At 47.3% G+C, this 19,558-nt stretch overlaps 1 protein-coding gene across 2 annotated transcripts in view; it reads right to left on the bottom strand.

Annotated features, from left to right (window-relative positions):
• Positions 1–109: 109 nt before the first annotated feature.
• The window catches only part of DBN1 (drebrin 1), a 34,089-nt gene continuing 14,640 nt past the window's right edge, over positions 110–19,558 (bottom strand). The window contains exons 2-14 of one of the 2 annotated variants that reach the window (XM_054978544.1): positions 14,335–14,390; positions 13,893–14,005; positions 11,145–11,219; positions 10,729–10,875; positions 10,065–10,142; positions 9,657–9,808; positions 7,625–7,688; positions 7,351–7,410; positions 6,744–6,855; positions 2,756–2,890; positions 1,882–2,585; positions 1,270–1,372; positions 110–1,043 (exon numbers count right to left, since the gene is read on the bottom strand). In XM_054978544.1, coding sequence (XP_054834519.1) covers positions 973–1,043; positions 1,270–1,372; positions 1,882–2,585; positions 2,756–2,890; positions 6,744–6,855; positions 7,351–7,410; positions 7,625–7,688; positions 9,657–9,808; positions 10,065–10,142; positions 10,729–10,875; positions 11,145–11,219; positions 13,893–14,005; positions 14,335–14,390 — 1,870 coding nt within the window. In that variant the 3' untranslated portion in view covers positions 110–972. The remainder of the gene's footprint in view (positions 1,044–1,269; positions 1,373–1,881; positions 2,586–2,755; positions 2,891–6,743; positions 6,856–7,350; positions 7,411–7,624; positions 7,689–9,656; positions 9,809–10,064; positions 10,143–10,728; positions 10,876–11,144; positions 11,220–13,892; positions 14,006–14,334; positions 14,391–19,558) is intronic. The other variant, XM_054978545.1, reaches the window with a different exon arrangement.

The raw sequence follows: 19,558 nt of genomic DNA, 5'->3' as shown, positions 1-19,558 counted from the left end.
CACTGTGGGAAAGAAACCCCACTGCATCATAACTCAGAAAAAAGAACTGTGTTCTTTCACTATTCTCCTTCGAAAAAGCACCTTGTGCTGCAAAGCCAGCTGCCCTGCTTGGAATCATTTTATTTATTAACATACATAAGCACATTGCTGTTACAGAATTTGTGCTTTCAAAAAAACAGTTACTGTACGTGAGAGAAAGGAAACCAAGCATGGAATGGAAGAGGAAAAGAGGAGAGGGGGAAAGAGGGGTTTTCCCTTGTCCGAGGCTCCCAGGGCAAAGAGAGGCCTAAGGAGAAGGGTCTGGAATGGGCTTGCTCTTAAAACACAGGGCCATGGAGCTGAACTGGGGTGGGACAAGTTCTTTGCTGCTAACTCCTGTTGGAGCCCAAAGCTGTACAGGACTCTTGTCATGTCCCTGGGCATCAGGGGTGTTTGAGACCAAAGGGAGAAGGTAGTGGACAGGTGCCAGAGCCTTGCCCGCAGAGGGCCATTTTATTGCCATATTTTATTTTAAACTCGTGCAAAATATTCAACGCTCTGGGCAGAGTCTTCTGAGAGGAGGAAGGGCCCCTCCCCCATCCACCCCCAAGAGCAGCACACACAGGAGATGAACCCAGATGGCATCACTGGCATTGGGTGGGGGGAGGTCAGAAAATACCCAACAGGCAGAGGCAATTGGGAGAGGGGCTGCAAGGAAGCTACCAACAAAGAGGGGACCAGGCAGATTTACACGTTTCCTATTGACAACATTAGAAAAAGAGAGAGAAAGAGAAAGAGAGAGCGCGCGCTGGAAAAGTTACCCCGGAGTACCATGGAGAACATCCTATCTGGCTGGGGTACAATCTGAGGCCTTGGACCGCAGGGCTACAATACAGAGCAAGCAGGCACCAGGCCCTCACTGCGGTTGCTCCAGGCTTGCACACGCCGGGCTTGCTAGGTGCAGGATACAGGAGGTGGACATGGGGGCGAGTCTTAAACACTGCCCCCGAAGCTCTCCTCCTCTTCTGGCACTGGATCAGCATCCCAACAGGTGATATCGATCTCTGAGGGTGAGACCAAACGTATTAGCCCTGGGTAGGGCCAGGCACGGTGAGTTTGTTTGGGCTAGCTTTGGGGAAAGGGGAGTCAGAAAGGTTTCCTTCCCAAAGCCAGCACTCCTTGGGTCCCCAGGAAAGCCGGAGGCCTAGGTGGCAGCATCTTTGCCAGCATGGTGAGTGTGGCACCAACTATCATTCCCCTCCTTCCCCACCTGCCAATCTCTGGGCTCACCTGGGGGCTTGTTGTAGAACACTGGAGGAGGAGCTTTCGCAGAGGGTTCTTCTGACTGGTTGAAGTCTTCATCTTGAGATTGGCTGAAATAACCCTCGCTGGTCTGGTAAAGAAAACAAGCATGACAGGTGCTGTGCTTGGGAAGATGCTCACTTCCTTTAGCTCCCCCTTAGTAAAGCCAGAGTAATGGTCACCCTGGCTTCTGTACTCACATTTATTAGTAGAGATTAATCCGCCTAAGCCACCCACAAACACACAAAAAGGGACTCAGAGTGGGGGGAATGTTGTCCCTTTCATGCCCTCTGCTGCATTATGGGATAGGAAATGTACTGAAGGGTAATTAATCCACATAAACTGAACACAGATCACCTTAGAATGCAGTTGTGGAGCCTTCTTAGCTACAGCAAATCCATTTTTCAGTAGGAAAGGAGATAAGCTTAGCCACTACTATTCCAGTTGGTGGTAAAAGGAGAAGAGAAGCATTTTTGTCTGTGCCTTAGCAAGCCATAGCTCAGCAAGAGGGCAGGTTGGGGCTGCCTCTGTTGATTATGGTAAGAACAGGGGGTCACCCTCAAACATTCTGGAGCCTGTATTCCCGAGGCATCTCCTTACCTGCGTGCTTTCCTTTTGGGCTGTCTCTCCGTTGGTGAGCAGCTGGGGCTCCTGGTGCACCCCAGAGGCCTCCTGCAGGGCATGCTGATAGCTGAGGGTCATCTGATGCAGCCCCTCAATGGCAATGATGCTTGCTGGCTCTTCATCCTGCTCAGCATCACAAAAGGTGGCCGGAGGCTCAGGCAGGTCATTGAAGTTCAGCAGGTTATCATCAGTGAGGCCTGCAGAAGCTGGGGGTTCCGGTGCCCCTGGGGGGACACCCACCTCAGCTAGCATGGGGGCAGCTGGGGGAGGCCCATCGTGAAGGTCCCACGGGGCAGGAGTGGGAGGCCCACCCTGGAGCTGCCAGGCATCAGGTGGGGTGGGTTCTGGGACAGTGCTGTCATTCTGCCACAGGTCAAGGAGATTTTCTGATGGGGGAGCAGGTGGCTGGGAAAACCCAAAGGCCTCCCCCAGATCCAGTGCCCCTTCATTCTGCATGGGCAGTGGGGCTGCTGGGAACAGAGGCTCCTCTTTGGACTCCGGGAACGCCAGGTCCTCAGCAAGGCCCGTCCCGCCTTGCTGGGGCTCTGTCCAGTCAGCTTCCTGCCAGGTTGACACCCCAGGGGGCTCTTCTGCCTTCTCCACTGGTTGCTCCACACTGGGAGGAACCCAGTTTGTAGCAGGTGCCACGGCAGTCTCCTCACTGCTTGGGCTGGAGGAGTCTGCAAGAGGGAGGAAGAGACTGTGAGTGTTCACCGTGTTCACAGTCAAGGGAATCCGTGGCTTGAAGGACTGACAGAAACAGCCAGTCTGATTATCCAGCTATGATCTATCAGGAGGGATGAGGACAGCAACAGGTTTGAGAAGTGGGCAGTTGGGCTGCTGGACCTACCTTTTAAAGCATCCTGCTGCGTTACCTCATCCAGGGCACGCTCAATCTGCTCCCCCACAGGCGTTGAGGCTGTACTGGAGTCACAGGGGCTACTGGCAGAGGCAGATACCTTTCTGTGTGTGTCCGTCTGGCTGCCTGTGAACAAGTCATGTAGACACTTAAGAGGGAGCCAAAAAGCCCAGTGCCACACCCTCGGTGACTGTATCCAGACATGGTAGCTTCATCTGAAAACAAGAGCTGCTCTTTTGCATCAAGTTTTCCAACTTATCTGCGCATTCAGATTAAGCCAGTTTACAAACTGGAGCCAGTTGCACTACACAGGTTACCTTTCCTTGCTTTCATTAACAGACATGCTGGAAAACTTAACAAATTCAGTCCATCTCTGCTGCCTGTGCAGAGACTGGAGTACTATGTAGTGCTCTTGGGACACATAGCCCAAGAAAATGTGGTGGCAAATGCAAGAAAGAGGCCATACGTCACCCCAATACGAAACAGGAATGATTGGATAGTGCCCCTCCCCCTTTACTTCCCTCTAAACTTCACCCCCCACCCCCACCCCCCACCCAACAGCCTGAAAGAACAACTCCCACTGCAAACATCTGGGTAGAGGAAAACTTTTGCAAATCAGATCTGCCCTACATGGGTGCTTCCACCTTGGTACCCAAAGCTACACTTCACTACTGCTGCACACTTGGCTGAGCATAGACACAACCCCAGCAGCCTGGCCTATTCACCTTCTGCTTATATATGCCCAGACTCCTAGTCCCCCTTTTCTAAGAAGGAACAATATATACTCCGCTCAGGAGATTAAGCATCCTAACTGTGGCTTATGCTGAAAGCTCAACTCCCTTGTGGCCTCCATAGCTGGCCTTCAATCCGATGCTCAGATTTGGGGTCTGGCTGCTAATGCAAAGACTGGTCAAGATGTTTTTGTGTGAGTGAGGGGAGGGAGGGAGGGAGGGAAGGAAGAGAAGCATCCTTATTAGACCAAGCCAGCCCTCCTGAGGACTGGAGCTGCTGATGCATGATGCAAGGTGCCTGCTCTCTCCAGCTCCATTGCTTTCAGTTGAGGCTACACTCTGTCGGGAACGGAGCCAGCCTGCCATGCCATGTACATGGAAGAGCATCAGACCCCTGAGTCTTCCCTGGCGCAGTCTCTGTGGCTAGCTTCTTGAACTCTAGCTCCTCCTTTCAGAGGGGCCTGCAGAGTGAGGTTGGGTGGGGCGGGGCCAAGAGGCACAGGGTGGGGCAAGTCCCCTTAAGCAGCTGCCTCCCCAAACCAACTCCCCCAAGCCCGGCCTGGGCCTGGCTACCTACATGGGAAGAAGGAGGAGAGGTTTGGTGTACGGTGGCAAGTGATATAGGGGAAGGGAGTCCGTGGAGGGGAGGAGGAGGAAGAGGAGGAGGAAGGCAGCCCACTGTCAGGTGTCTTTATGAAAGGACAGTGCAGACGACCTGCTGAGAGAAAGACAGACAGACGGACGGAGACAGAGAAAGCAGAAGAGAATGGTCAGTCTTCCCTCCAGCTGCCCACTCCATTACCCGCCCCCCTCTCATGCCACTGGGCATTCAATGCCCACTTTCGGGGCTGGGGAGGCAGGGAAATAATAGGAGGGATGCAGGTCACAAGGAAGTTCAGGATTACTGGAGGACACCACTGGGCGTGGGGGGAGTGTAAGGGACTCAGGAATGCAGTGTCTGGGGGCTGTGAGGGCCCGGGTGGATCAGTGTCAAGGGCACAGGTGGCACAAGAAAGGTTGAGGAATGCAAGAGAGTTGAAGGGAAAGAGGCAGCTAAGAGGCAGGAGACAGGTGCTGTGAAACGGACATGCTGAATGTTGTTATGTTTTCAACAATCTGCTTCCCAAGAGAGCCAACGCAAGCTACACTACAGAAATTCAAACCCAAGGCCACCATGCATAGTCCTCACCCCAAACAGAAACAGAAGCAGCAAACAGCCCAAGAGCCAAAATAAGCAAGGATACAGGTGCCAAGGAGTTCTCCAGCATGTAGGCGCCCAATGACCCCCTCCCCATCCTGGTAGAAATGTAACTCTTAATAGGGCTGCCAGTCCCCCAGTCGGGGCAGGGGATCCCCTGCTCCCAGCCTCCTCCTCACCACCACTCACCAAGCTGGTGGGGGGGCAAAGTTGCAGGGAATGGACCCAGGAGGCAAAATACCTCCTGGGCAAGTCTGCAGCAGGTGCACTTCCAGCGGGGCACAATGATGTCACTTCCAGGGGTGATGTCATCACACTGGCCACAGGGGATGTTCCCACACTTCGCTTGGTGCCAATTCTTAAAGAATCAGCCCCTGCGAAGCTTGGAAGCATGTCCACAGCCACCACAATGCCGTTACTCTCAGAACTGCACTGCGTGCGAGGAAGATCTTCCTTGCCAGCCCCCACCCCCCCGCCGGGAGGGTAAGGGGACCTGGCAACCCTATTTCTTAAGCATCTGCGATGTGTCTAAGAGCCAAACTACAAGTGATGAATGGCACTTGAACGGCAAGTGTATTCCTCCCTGTTCACTTGCCCTCCACTTGCTCTCCTCCACTCAATCCACTTGCCGTTCAAGTGTCATTCGTCACTTGTAGCTTGGCCCTTATTCTTCACCCAAACCCAGGTCTGAAGGGTTTCAAAACTGCATGCCACATCCCAAAGCAAGTACAAGTCCAGCGGGTCTTACTGCCCTCTGCTGCCTCCATTCTTCCTGTGCAGTTGGTACGAAACTTCCCACATGGCCACAGGCCCATTTGACATGATTCAGGCCCCAGCAGTATGTCTAAATTCCTTGCCTTTCTTTTATTGGCTGAATCCAGCTGCCCTTTTGCACACATCTCCACACCTGCCAAGAGGACCGTTTCAGCCTGGATTGCACCATTTCTTAGACAGCTGTGTATGTCCTAGAGTACCAATAGACTCCTCTTACACCATTTCCTCTCCAAGACTGGCTAAAGCAGGGCGGGAGAGCACAGAGGGCTCCCACTGCCAAGGTAACGGAACTGCCCACCCTGCTAAAATGGATGACCATTTGCCAAGGGTGGATGGGTCACCATCTGACTACATTCCACGTGGGGAGCCAATGATTTGTAAGCTCCAGTTGACATGAAGCTGGTTGTGGAGGTGACTCCACAGCAGTTTTAAGCAAGACTGGAGCATTTCCAGCCAGAGACTATATGACAGGTGGCCATCTGCTTGCACCCTACATTCTCAAATGCCGAAATGCAGCACAGCAGCCTTTCCTTGCCCTATAGACAGACGCCCCATCACACCTTTAAAAGCCAGGCTTTAGGAAGCTTGATCTACAGCAATGGCACCCAACCCTCCTGCACTAGTTGCAGCATCCAATACTCCAGAAAAACACTGTGACCCTTGACAATGAAAAAGGAGGAATAATCTGCCCCCCGTTTCTAACCAGTGCTAGTTAGAAAGTACCTTAGGAGAAACCCAAAGGTAGAGTCTGTATCACTCTCCAGAATTTGGTAGCACACTGATCATTCTGGATATTCTGGTTATTAAACTTGATTCCAAATATCGTTATACAAAACCCCCAAACTAAATTCCAAACCACATCCTGCTGCAGTGAGTTCCAAAAGTCAGTTATGAAATAGACGAAACGTGGCAAAGGCAGTCAAGCACAATCTGCTCTCTATGCACCTTCTGCATTTACTGACTTTTTATTATTTTATTTCTGTTAACAAAATAAACAATAAAATAACCATCTGATTGGGCCTTTCTTTTCTCCCCTGCTTTCCTGTTCTAAGAGAAGTGATCCAAGTCACTCCACACTCGCCGCATAGCAGAGGTTTCTGGATCCCATCTACTTGCTCCTAGAGACCTACCTGCCCACCTCCCACCTCAAAAGCCAGGTCTGGCTCCATATAGATTAGTCATTGCTCCCTGAAACCTTCCCTCTTTCCCTGCCCTTGATGAAAATGTGCCCTCTTCTTCCTATTGCCCTAACCTGTGATGATGTGTTCTCCCCTACCTGTTCTGTTGAAGGGCGGGGGTGTCTCTGAACTTGCTGACGCCACTCGCTCTTGCTGCCTGAAGAACTCACGGGGGTTCTCGGGCCGCTGAGCAATGATAGCAGCTGCCTCCTGCCAGGATACAGGGGGAAGAGGTGAGGGAGCAATGTCAGGCACAGCACGTTCACTTGGCAGAGACCCAGTCAAAAACAGAGTCAATCCCCCCCACATGCAGTTGCCAGAGCAATAGTGACAGAATATGGTACTTGCAACACACATAAGCAGTGTGCCCCCCCCCCACTCCCTGCAATGGCACACAGCAGTACAAAACGGCGACAGTGGCACAAACTGGCTTCTGACAAAAATGAACACAGCAACGGAGAAGAGACAACACAGCCCAGACTCCATCTTGCTTCCAAGAGGTACAACTGACAACCAGCCTTTCTTTAAGCATGGACTTCCTTCTCAACACCACACACCAGCTCATTCACATGACAACAGCAACCAAACTGAAGCCTCCCCCCAACTCTGTACAACAACAACAATCCTCATGCAGCAATAGCCCTGTAGGGTGTATGGTGATCTGCTGCCTACGCAATGCATGCTGTGCCCCGGGGCCGCACTCACCTCCACCTCCGACTCAGACTTTTTGGGCTGCTGCCTGTCTTCGTCGTCCTCCTGCTCCCCCTAGGGAGAGAGGTCAGCGTCAGCCCCAGGGCACCTCAACCACACCAGAAGACCCTACTGTCCCCTAACCTAGCACAGCTCTTGGGGAAGCTGCAGAATGGGCTCACAACGTCACCAGCCAGCCTTGGTGCTCAATTCCTACCTCTGCCACAATCCTGGGGGAGCCAGCAGAATACCTGGGCCACCCTCCCCCAGCTCCGGAAGCATCACTTACAAAGATGGACTGCTCCTTCAACCGCTGCTTGGCCTCCTCTGCTTCCAGGCTCTGTTGCTTTCGCCTGAGAGGGAGGCAAAGAAGTGGACATGAGATATTTCTGCACTAAACTCCAGTGGCTTAAAGAGACCCACAGGCTGGCTTGGCTGCCTCACAGAATTTTTTTTTATGTTAGTCAGGAACAAACTGACCTCTAGCTTCTTTATTACAAATGACTGTTTTGTTCCATAATTCCCCTGTAGATCTCAGTCCCTACCTGGTGATCACTTCCGTGGGTCTCCTGTAAGCCCCCTCCAAAGCTTGCTCTGCATCCCTTTTTATAGGGGTACTAAACTGAACAACATTCCTGCTGCAGCCTAACTGGAGAGCCCAGAAGAACCACTGTATGCTGTGTTAAGAAACAGCTTGTTTCAAATGTTTCAAATATATGCTATGTATACATGCCAATCTTTATTAAATTTTAATTTTGTTACATTTTAATTTTGTTATATGCAGAGCAATTATATCTGGTCCACCCAGGCTATTCTTATTTCTAACCCCAGCATTTAATATTTGGCATTCTGTCCTAAAGTAGTATTTGCTTCAAGTTCAACTAGAATACACTGTTGCATCCAAAATTTCATTTTTTTTCAGCCTACCCGACTCCCTCAAATATCTACCAGACAATGAAAGAGTATGTCTCATCTAGGCTAGGTTCAAACTACTGAACCCTTTCCCTCCTTACATTTCTCCAGCAGCGCTCCTGTTTATTAAGAGAACGACTTAAAGTAAACATCTTTTAATAATGATCTCTCTCACACACACACAGAGGTCTCCTATGATCTGCAACAGTCCTTTTAACCCTAAGAAACAATAAAATTAAACTATATTATGCAAAACAAATTCAAAATAACAAAAGCTTCAGTGGCTGCTAGCAGATAATTACACATATGCATCGCCCTGCATGCATGCAAACACATATGAAGAAACTGGCACAGGACCTATCAGGTCTATCTTTCTGGCAGTCCTTCGACCCATTATGTCAGGAGGACACTTGATAGCTATTGCTACTTTGATCAAAGGAGCCAACCTTCCCTTCATTAAAGAAGTTTTGTCAATTACAGCACTGCACCAGCAAAGTCCCAGAAAACAAGGCAGAAATGTTGATTAGGAGAACAAATCTAAATGAGAAAGAATGCTAAGATTAAGCCAAGCCATACTAATGACCCAGAAACTTTGTAGCTACAGGGAATCTTTTCTAAACCAATTCGTCTGCCCAGGAACCTCTGCACATCTGCCACAAAGTCCCTGTAAGTTGTAGAGTATTCTAGGAAGTGTTCTAGCATGCACACAATTTGCACATGGTGCTTATCAAGCATTTGGGGGGTCTTACTATTGCTCTGTGTGAAGCAGAAGTGCACCCCAGAATATACAAAGCCCGACAAGAGATGACCAGAAGCCAGCATAGTATAGTGGTTAGAGTGTCAGAGGGGGATCTGGGAGACCCAGGTTTGTATCCCCACTATGCCATGGGAGCTTGCTGGGTGACCTTGGTCCTGGAGACATAATATTCTATCGTAATAAAGAAGCTCTTTGCATAGGCCAGATAACAAGGAGCACTGTGTGGCCAAGAAAATCATTTTCTCCCTCAATGCTCTTCCAGTGCAGAAGGGCATTCTTGTAGTGACATCAGCAGTGCCATGGCACCTCTCTAATGCAAAGATGAAGTCGTAGGTCATGCCTGACCCGGGAAATGGGGAGGCATCTTATTAAGACAAAACCAACCAAACAAAAGATAATATAAAATAACAAAGCACCCTAATTTTGCTACGCAGTCAGGGATGACAAAAGGACAAAGCATCTCATCATATTTCACACTCAGCATATGACACCATTAGAGAGCAGTGGGCCTACAACTGCCACTTTCGTCTATCTTGGCTTGTCCACAGCCTTATGGCTAAATTGCACTCAACCCTGACTGCATTTCCTGGTTTTCTTCACCCCTCCATCACCATGACCACCTCGCTGCCAGGCACCCAAGCTTCCCCCTTGCCTGTGCTCCTCGATCTGTTCCTCACGCTCCCGGTAGCGCTTCTCACGCTCCTCCTGCTCCTGTCTCTCTTGCTCCATGCGCTCTTGCTCAAAGCGCAGCCGCTCATCCAGGGCTTTCTTCCGCTCCTCCTCTTTGCGCAGCTCCTCCTCCTTCTACCAGAGACAAAGTGATACTGTCAATGCCAACCCCACCTAGTAATATGCCACAACAGTACAGGGCATGAGGACAAAGAAAGGTATCTCTGTATCTACACACTGTGCTCTAGCAATAATTCACAACTGGATTTTCAGGTGTTGACAAGATGTTTCAGGTGCTGTAGCACAATATCCAATGATGTGTGGATGCAGCCCAAGAGTGTGTTGTGCCTGCCTCTCTTGCCCACAGGCTGCCTTCTCCACAGCCACCTACCTTGGCTTGCTCCCAGAACTGTTCCCGGTTGAGTCGTTTCATCTCCACAGCTGCATCAGTTTTCTGATAGGTTGTGCCCTGGAATAATGAAGCCGAGTCAGGGTGTGTGCAAATACATATATTCAGACAGGAGATACTTGTTGACCCTATTGAAAAGCCTCATTTCTGGTTCTCACTGGTGTTCTCAGCGAGTGTGGTGTAGCGGTTGGAGTGTTGGGCTAGGATCTGGGAGACCCAGGTTTGAATCCCCACTATGTCATGGAAGCTAGCTGGGTGACCTTGGGCCAGTCACATGCTCTCAGCCTAACCCACCTCACAAGTAAGTGTTGTGATGATGAAATGAAGGAGACAAGAATGATATAAGCCACTTTGGGTCCCCACTAAGGAGAAAGGCAGGGTATAAATGAAGTAAATAAATGAATAAAATATAGGGGACATAATGGGCAAGAAATTCTTCACAGCAGACTGCAGTTTCTTACAGCAGGGCTGTAGTGTCTTCCTGTGACCATGCAGGAACATCACATTGCCCTTCTCATTCTGAATACACAACTGATTTCTCCCAAAGTCCACAAACAGCTGGTGTCCTGCTCTTTCTGTTCCTTCTCCCACCAGCGTAAAGGGAAACATGAGGTTGGTTGGGTGACATGGGAGCAGGAAGCATTACCACAGGTTGGGCGTTTTCATCTTCACGCAAGCGAAGGCGGTGCAGCACTGGGCTGGCAATGCGGGCCAGACCATTTGAGAGCCGCTGCCCAATGGCTCCTGGGTCGATGTCTTCCACACTGCTAGCATTGACAATTACATCCACGCCCTGTTGGATCAGACATTCAAATCACAGAAACTGAGCATTGCTGGGGCAAGGAACTGGGCTAGCTGCCCAGAAAGAGGGCAGTTTAGACTACACAGATCTCAACAGTTCCTCACCAAAAGATCAATCATGAAGTGATTTCTCTTCATTCTCAAAGACCAAGCACCCTTTCCAAATGATATAACTTGACTGCTGCTCTGACATTTGTACATAATAGTAGCAGCTTCCCCTATTTGTATCTGCATATGTCTCCCTCTCAATTTGTCACTAACCTGGAAGAACTCTGCAATCTTGGCCACATGGCTGGCGCAGGCACACTTGCGGGCATCAGCTACATCCTCTCCTACCTGTCAGGTTAAAGGATAATGAGAGAGAGGAATTGTTAGCACTTTGTAAGAGCAGCAGCAAGTGCAACAACACAGTCATAGATGGCACAAGTACACAAGAAATCCAGAACGGAGAGTAAATGCAGCAATATATTTGGTGATTTTGGAACAGCTGCAGAAAAACAGCTGTACCATTATGCCAGCAAAGCACAGACATCTCCTCCACCCCACCCAGCCACCCAGTGCCCACTGTTCTACCCCAAGCCCCAAAGCATTAATATCCAGTCTTCTCCTTGTGGGAGTGCACTCAGAGAACATCTTCAAGACTACTTCTCTACAGCAGATCCTGCCATCTAGGGAAAGTGAAGAGGCTCTTGCTAGGCCACCAGCTTCTACCTTTTGAGGGGAAATTCAGAGACTTGTGGGACTGTGGCCACTTATAAGCTCAACTGAAGAAACATGGGGTTCAATACCACCAAGATTTCTTTAAAGAGGGTGCAACTTTCAATTAATGAAGGATTTGATTTTACAGACCTTAGTGATTATCATCAGACATATTTGTTAGCATATACAAATTATTGGGATCCCTCCCCTCATTTGGAGTATCCATCTTGGGCTCTCTTGGGGGCCTCTTTTTTGGAACCACTTTTTAAGTGGAATGCATTAGGGTGTACTTGTGTTAAAATGGACTTTGTTCCTTCAACAATCTCTGCAGCTAGAGAAGTATGGTGCATAATATCAAGAAAATATCAATTTTACCCATTCTCACATGCTAAACTAACATTATGGACAAATCCAGATTTAAAAATTGGGACGAAATCTTCCTTATGTAAAGCTTGGACAGATAAGGGAATTTTTACTTTGGATCAATTGACAGGTAATGATGACAATATCTTGTCAATTTTTCAACTTCTGCTGAACGGCAGTATTTACAATTGCAACATTTGTTGGTGTCCAAATATGGCCCAGCAGCTCTGAGTGCTTCAGAATTTTCCCCACTTTTGGAGATTCTGTATTGATACAGAAAATGAAACCTACAATATTTGAATAAAAATATTTGGTCTGATTAATAAATACGATACACAGAGCCTTAGAGATGAATGAAATAATGATCTGGAGTATCCAATTTTGCTAAAGCAATGAGATAAGGCCTTAAGCCATTTACCTGTTGCTACTATGGACCTTAAGTTGTGACTTATTCAGCAAAAAATTATGTTTGGGGTGTATTGAACACCACAGCATCATTTTTATTAAAGGTTTAAGCACAGTGTCTAACTGTTGATGTAATTCACAAGATACATCTCTTAAGCATATGCTTTGGATGTGTTCTGTCATTCAGCCCTTTTGGGAGGAAATTATTAGTCACGTTAAATTTGTGTTAGAAAACTCATTTATTTTTGAGGATATTAATGCTCTGTTAAACTATTTGCCTGACTTTTGGAATCTAACTGATGGTCAATGGGAATGGACCCTCTGTGCCCTTACATTTGCTAAAAGATTTATACTTCAGCACTGGAAAGTCAAAAGCACACTTCTTGTAAATCATTGGATTGAAGACCTTATAAATTTATCAACATTTGAATGTATCACACATAGAAGGCAATTACGTATGGACTTATTTTTAGATATTGGGTGCATTCTTTAGTGCAATTTTTAAATAAGCGAATGAATGAAAAAGAGGGCCAAGCTACACATGACGAATGACACTTGAACGGCAAGTGGATTGAGTGGAGGGCAAGTGAACAGGGAGAAATACACTTGCTGTTCAAGTGTCATTCGTCATGTGTAGCTTGGCCCAGAGTCCTTTCCAAAAAGGGGTGTGTATGTTAAAGATTCTCAGTAGCAAAGATGGGAGTCGGGCCAAGCCAAAGCAAAGCAATTATTGGTGGGACAAAGGAATGTAACAAATGAGAACAGTCAAATTGGAACGGGTTGTTTATGGATTGAACGTGACTAGAACAAATCTAATTCCACTAGAGGGCAGTAGAGTTAAATACATGGCAGTCCAGTAGTCAGCAAGAGTTCTGCTAGAAGGGTCACTCTCTCCCCCGGCCCCACATTTTATGTGCCCACATTCTCACAACAAAATAAACATTCATGCCCTCCTTCCCAAATAAAGAGGCACATATCCTTTCCCATACTGGAATTATCTTCATGTGAGAAAAAGTCATGTCTGATTTGACCTTCAAGATGAAACACGACCTTCCAGTATTCTGCATCATGTCACAACCTTGGGTACCAACAAAATCACCCTGAGCACATTTACAATCCTAGCCTTTATAAGGTTGCCTGATCCTAGGGTTGCCAGCTCCAAGTTGGGAAATTCCTGGAGATCCGGGGGGTTAAAGCTGGAGAAACCTGGAGAAAGTGGGGTTTGGGGAGGGAAAGGACCTTGGCATGGCATAATTCCATAGAGTCCATCCCCCAAAGTAGCCATTTTCTCCAGGTGAACTGATCTCTGTGGCCTGGAGACCAGTTGTAATTGCGGGAGATCTCCAGCCACTACCTGGAGGCTGGCAAACATACCTGATCTAGACATTGTAGCCTTAAGAACTGCCCAGGAGAGAAAATTTCATTAGATGTGGCTTCCCCACCCCCCATCACAGGACTGTAGTAACAGGAAAAGCTACAGCTAGTAAAAAATGTCCCCTCTGTACAACTCCTGTCCCCAGTTTTCTTTGGAAATAGCCTTACCCAGTTGACAAGAACATATTTCGGTAGGGTGGCCTGTGGGTCCTTGACACTGCAGAATCCATACATCACCTTCTGATTCTCAAAGTGGCTGGAAAGCTCTTGCAGACCACCAGCTGGGGAAAGACAGAACAGACAGCTGGGACACATTCTCTTTCCAGAACCCTTCTGGCTTTTCTGGAGAGGGGACAGAACCCACAACAAGGCTGAAAATTCTTCCTCTGCCTTCTGGGCACAGCCATAAATCACGGCCACCTAATATCCTAATGAAACTCCATTCTAGTTTGACTCTTTGTTGCAGAAGAAAGGAGACAGATTTGGGGGCGGGGGGGGGGAGAGCTGATGTGACACTGAAAACTGCCATGAAGAAGCAAAAGAGCATTTAATTGCCCAGGAGCAGGAAGGCGAGGCAATGGCAAAGTGTGCATGTGTGTAGAATACTCACTTCCTGAGGCAGCCAGTTTCAGGTTGTCAGAGTCATCCTCATAGGTGTATATAGCCCTGGAAAATACATTCATGGAAAGAAATTGAGTAAGGTCAAGTCTATACATGCCCTATGCTAAAAAGAAAATCACAGTTGTGCACAAAGGGAAGCCAGGTTATGTGCTTAAAAAAGCCTAGCCAACCTACCTGTATAAAGTAGGTCTGTTAGGTAGATTTGTTTATGCTGGCTCCTTCTCACAACTTACTATGCTTCTGCAGCCACACAGAAAGACAAGGAGCTCCATCGCCGATTGCTAGAAATCCTGCTTCCCCCCCACCCAACCACCACTTCAGAGATCTCTGCTAGCACTATCTGTCCAACCCTTATCCTCACAGTCCATTTCAAAAAGGAAAGGTGATGTCTCAAGATGAATTCTGCACCAATACCACATTCTGCACTTGTGTGGTGCTTGCACAGAATGCAGCAGACACACAGCCCTGAGCTTGAAAGCCTAAAGTCAAGGACACCGACGCACTGCTAAAATGCTGTGTATTTCAGAACACATTAGTATCATTGCATTACAAACGAGCCAGTTTTGAGTTTCAACCTCTTTAGCCCACTCTAAAATGGAACATAGGGCAGGTTATACATTTGGGGGGGGGCAGGGGGCAGCTCAATTTTTAGTAGTTTCAGATGAGTTTTGTTGGGCCTCTCTACTTGCAGATTCTAGTCAGGATTTTGCTGAGAAAGGTAAAACCTGCCATCCATGCCTTCCAATGCATTACAAAGTCTTCATATCTCCCACAGATATTGACAGACATGCTCATGGAGTTCTGTGCTTGGGGCTTAATTCTCAGCCACCTGGGAGCACAATACAGACTGGGACTGCAGAGAAAGGAGGCTTCAGCCCTCCGCCCCATGCTATTTTCCTGATCTGAAACAGTCCCAAGGAGCTGCTGTTTGCCCTGTTGGTGGAACTTACACATATTCATTGGCTACAATTAAATTTCCCAAATTGGGCCATTGCAGATTGGAAAAATGATTGGGAGTATTAAGCCCCACTCTCATCCAAGGTCCCAATCCAAATTGGACCCCCATATGCCTGGGAATTATGTTCTGAGGCTGGAATGCCCACAGCACAGGCAGGACACAAGGCCATTGTAACATGCGATTAGGCCCTCTGCAGTAGAGGTGCACTCCAAGAGAGTCCTGTGACATGTTTCCCCCCACGCCCCCTGATCCTGGGCTCATTGTAACAGAGACTTTAATGTTTCAGAACACCACTGCTCTGAATTTCCCAGAACATATCCCTTATTTTTAGAATTTTTGACTTGACAATGCTAGGAGGAAAAGAGAGGTTCCCCAAGGTTTCAAAGACTACAATCCAATCAAGACTCCCCAACTCTTTATTTTTTATTTTTATTGTGAAACTCCCCAGCTCTTTCAGATAAGTAACTGGTTTGGGGAGGTAGGAAGGTAAAGGTAGTCCCCTGTGCAAGCACCGAATCATTATTGACCCATGCAGGAACGTCGCATCACGACGTTTTCTTGGCAGACATTTGTTACAGGGATGTTTGCCATTGCCTTCCCCAGTCATCTACACTTTACCCCCAGGAAACTGGGTACTCATTTTACCAACCTCAGAAGGATGGAAGGCTGAGTCAACCTTGAGACAGCTACCTGAACCCAGCTTCCGCCAGGATCGAACTCAGGTCAGGAGCAGAGCCTGGGCTGCAGTACAACAACTTACCACTCTGTGCCAAGGGGCAACCAGTTTGGGAAAGTTTGGAGGAAAATGTTTGCTTTGTACATGACCCGCATATCTTCCCCTAAACTGAAATAAATCACTTTATTGTATAGGGTGAATCCAGTCCCACTGCTTGCACTCATTAATGCTGCATTATTAACAGTAAGCGTTTGGCAAATCATATGCAAAACTGTGAGGCGGGGGAGGGGGCTTCCTTTGAACAGGGATAAATTAATGATGGGGAGAGGCATTTCCCCTCTGAAATAGTGTGATAGTTGCCTACCTAGAGAGCAAGACCTACGCATGTTTCCAGCACTGAACTGCCTGCCCAATAGGTATGGGGGTGGGAGGGGGGAAGCACACAAGGACGAAAGTGAAATTAAAGCAGCAGTAACAGCATATCAATGAGCTATCAGGGTTTGTGTGATGGGGCTTCCATGGAGACTGTCTCTAAGATACCACCCTCTCTTCCATATCAGATCAGGAAAGTCCCCTCCTTCCCACCTTGCCAATCAGCCAGCAGGGATCCGAATGCTTTCACACCCGACCCAAGTGCATGAGATTCTGTTCTCTTTGCGACCTCATTTAGAGACCTCATGTGAAGGGGGAGGAAGGAGCATGGAGAATTGGTCCAGGATGTGTGGGTGGAGACTGAAATTTCAGCATATCGAGGCAACCAGCATCCCTCTGTCACCATGGCAACCACACTGCCATCCAGCTGGGACACGGTTTATATGATGAGGAGGTGATTTGCAGGGGAGGTGGCAGTGTGTGCAAGGGGGTGCTCACTGGCATCTGGCCATACACTGCTCCTACCATGTGCTCTGCCAACAGATCACAGGTCGGGAGGCACCCTCCCCATGCTGCCTCTCTGAGGCTTTAGTGATAGTTTGCTGAGTTGTGTCCTTTATGGACATCATGTGCTCTGCTTGCTGAATTGCCAAATTCTTCTGTGGTTCACATTCTAGTACAGATGAGGGCTCCATACGCCCTCGGATTCAGGGGAAGGAATCCAACAGAGAAGGGATGCATTTTCTCCATGACTCTATCCGCTACATAGACAAGTCTCATGAACATATTGGTTTTACTAGAACTTGCTTAAGTAATCTTACCCACTGTCCACCCTTTACCTTCTCAATCTCAGAGACATATCTCGTATTTTGCTAGTAGAAGACAAGGCAGTGTAAGCCTGAACACTAGAAAATACCCAAGTTCACAACTTTTTGTTCCAGCGAATGGGTCAATTTTTGCTTGACACTCATTTCATGGCAGCACAAGGAACGCAACCTGAGTTTACCCACGGCACTATTATGGTCAAGCAGGAAGGAGCATTCTTGCATCATATCTGGCACAGTTGGTGACCCATGATTTCTGCTATACCTGCCCGTAGAATATAGCTAGACCTGCCAGCAATGGCACTTATTCTACTACTCCACTGGACTACATCTGATGCCTTGTGTCAATATAAGTGCCTCTTCGTATGGCAGAAGAGCCACTGAATTTGAAGGCAGGCTAGTTAGGCCTTCCATACCCAGTTGCAAACACTTGTGCCTGGGCACAATTTTTGACTTGCACAAATATGAACAGTTGCCAGGAGAAATTTGAACTCTTTCTTCAGTTCCCCAACTAAAATCTGTGCGCATCTTGATTGGATCAGGATACTTGCTATAGCCCTGCCTCTTTCCTCCCATTCACCAGAAACAGCTTGACCTTCTCACAAGCTGACAGATGGTGGCCAAAGGTAAAGGTTTGTACTTTGGGCTCCTTAGGATCCCTGGCTTTGGGGTTAATTTTCTTCCATTCATTTACCTAAACCAGTCTCTGGAATGAGAATGTCAGCTGCTTTTTCTTTTATCACAGTAACAGATAGGGATGTTTGGCGCATTTGTTTCTTAACACAGGGAGGCTAGCTACAACATTTGGGAGCTGGTGTAGTGTACTGGTTAGAATGCTGGATTAGGAGCTGGGAGACCCAGTTCTGAATCCCCATTCTGCCATGGAAACTTGGTGCTTGATCCTGGGACAGTCACTCTCAGCCTAACCTACCTGTTGTGAGGATACAATGGGGGAGGAGAGAATGATGTAAGTTGTTTTGAGACCCCATTAGAGAGAAAAGTGAGGTATAAATATCTAAATAAATAAAATTTGAGAAACCCTATGTTAACTGGATACTCCTTCAGCACCATGGATGGGGGAATCTATTATATTTAGCCTTCAAATGTTATACCTTAATGGTTAACAGGTAATTAATCTGTGCATTGTTCCTGAAAATACAGTCCAGTACAAAGGGTGCAGAATTTTACAACATTGAGAAAGTAAAATGTGTCATTTTTCTTAGTTTTCCAAGCCCAAAAGCGGTCTCTAACATTAGGGAGCCCAGTTATATTATAGGCTGTTCCACGGTCTTCTGATACAGTTAGCTCCATAGGTAATCTATGTCCTGAAAGCACTTCCTTCAAATGGAAGCTAGTTGCCAGCTGGTTCTTAGAACAGCATATTTTTTTCCAAACAACATGGAGCGATACTCCAGTGTTTATGTGACATACACAAGAATGTTAAAGCAGTATTGCATTCAATTTGTCAGAGGAAAGTTTTAAAAAGCAATGTGCAGGGAGGGACACATACTGTAGCATCAATATTATTGTGTTCAATGGAGCTATGATGTTCTGAAGTAAAGGTCATGCCTTGAAACAAGGGACATTTGGGAAGCATGAAGTCTCACAGACCACAGACTGCATTTATTTATCTATCACATGTATATCCTTCTCTTTTCCAAAGCACAGGCGGCATACATGGGGTGTATCCCATTTTATTCTCCTAATGAACCTGTGGATATACATCAGGCTGAGAAGTTATGACAGGTCCAACAACTCCTGCTGAACTTTAAAGCTGAATGGGGACTTGAAGCCACATCCACCATTCTATCCCCTAAACAACACTAGTTCCCAAGACAGAACTGGGATTTAGAAACTGGGACTAGTTGTTCACGATCTCTCAGCCCAACTCACTGTTAGGTTAAAATGGGATAAGTATGAAGTTCCTGAGAAGCCTGGAACAAAAAATAGGGTAAATAAAATAAATAGCTATCAGTAACATCTCTCTCCCATTTACTTTCTGAACAAAAAGTGCCCTAAATGTTATGGTATGTCTCTGTATAGAATCCATAGCCCTGTTTGTTGACCTTTCTGTATTATTTTGAGATTGTATAAATTTTTCTTTTTTATTGAGAATGTTTTTACTTCTCTGATGGGCGCATGAAAGAACAGCAAGTCCCTGTCCACTTTCTATAGCTGATTGGTTACTTCAAATATTGTTCTCAATTTCTCTTCCTTGGGACCAAGGCCAACTTGAATCCAGAAGCAACAGTTTTGAGGTTTGTTCTTCATTATGCACATATACATGATGATATTCTAATAATGTGGCACATAAACAGTGGGACTGAGGGTTTCTATGAATTCTAGCCTTGCAGAATCTATCACAGAATTTGGCCTCTTGAAA

This window comes from Eublepharis macularius, chromosome 4 (genome assembly GCF_028583425.1).
Source record: "Eublepharis macularius isolate TG4126 chromosome 4, MPM_Emac_v1.0, whole genome shotgun sequence".
Lineage (NCBI taxonomy): Eukaryota > Metazoa > Chordata > Lepidosauria > Squamata > Eublepharidae > Eublepharis > Eublepharis macularius.
The sequence above is the reverse complement of the archived record's forward strand: the minus strand, read 5'-3'. Positions and strand labels throughout refer to the sequence as shown.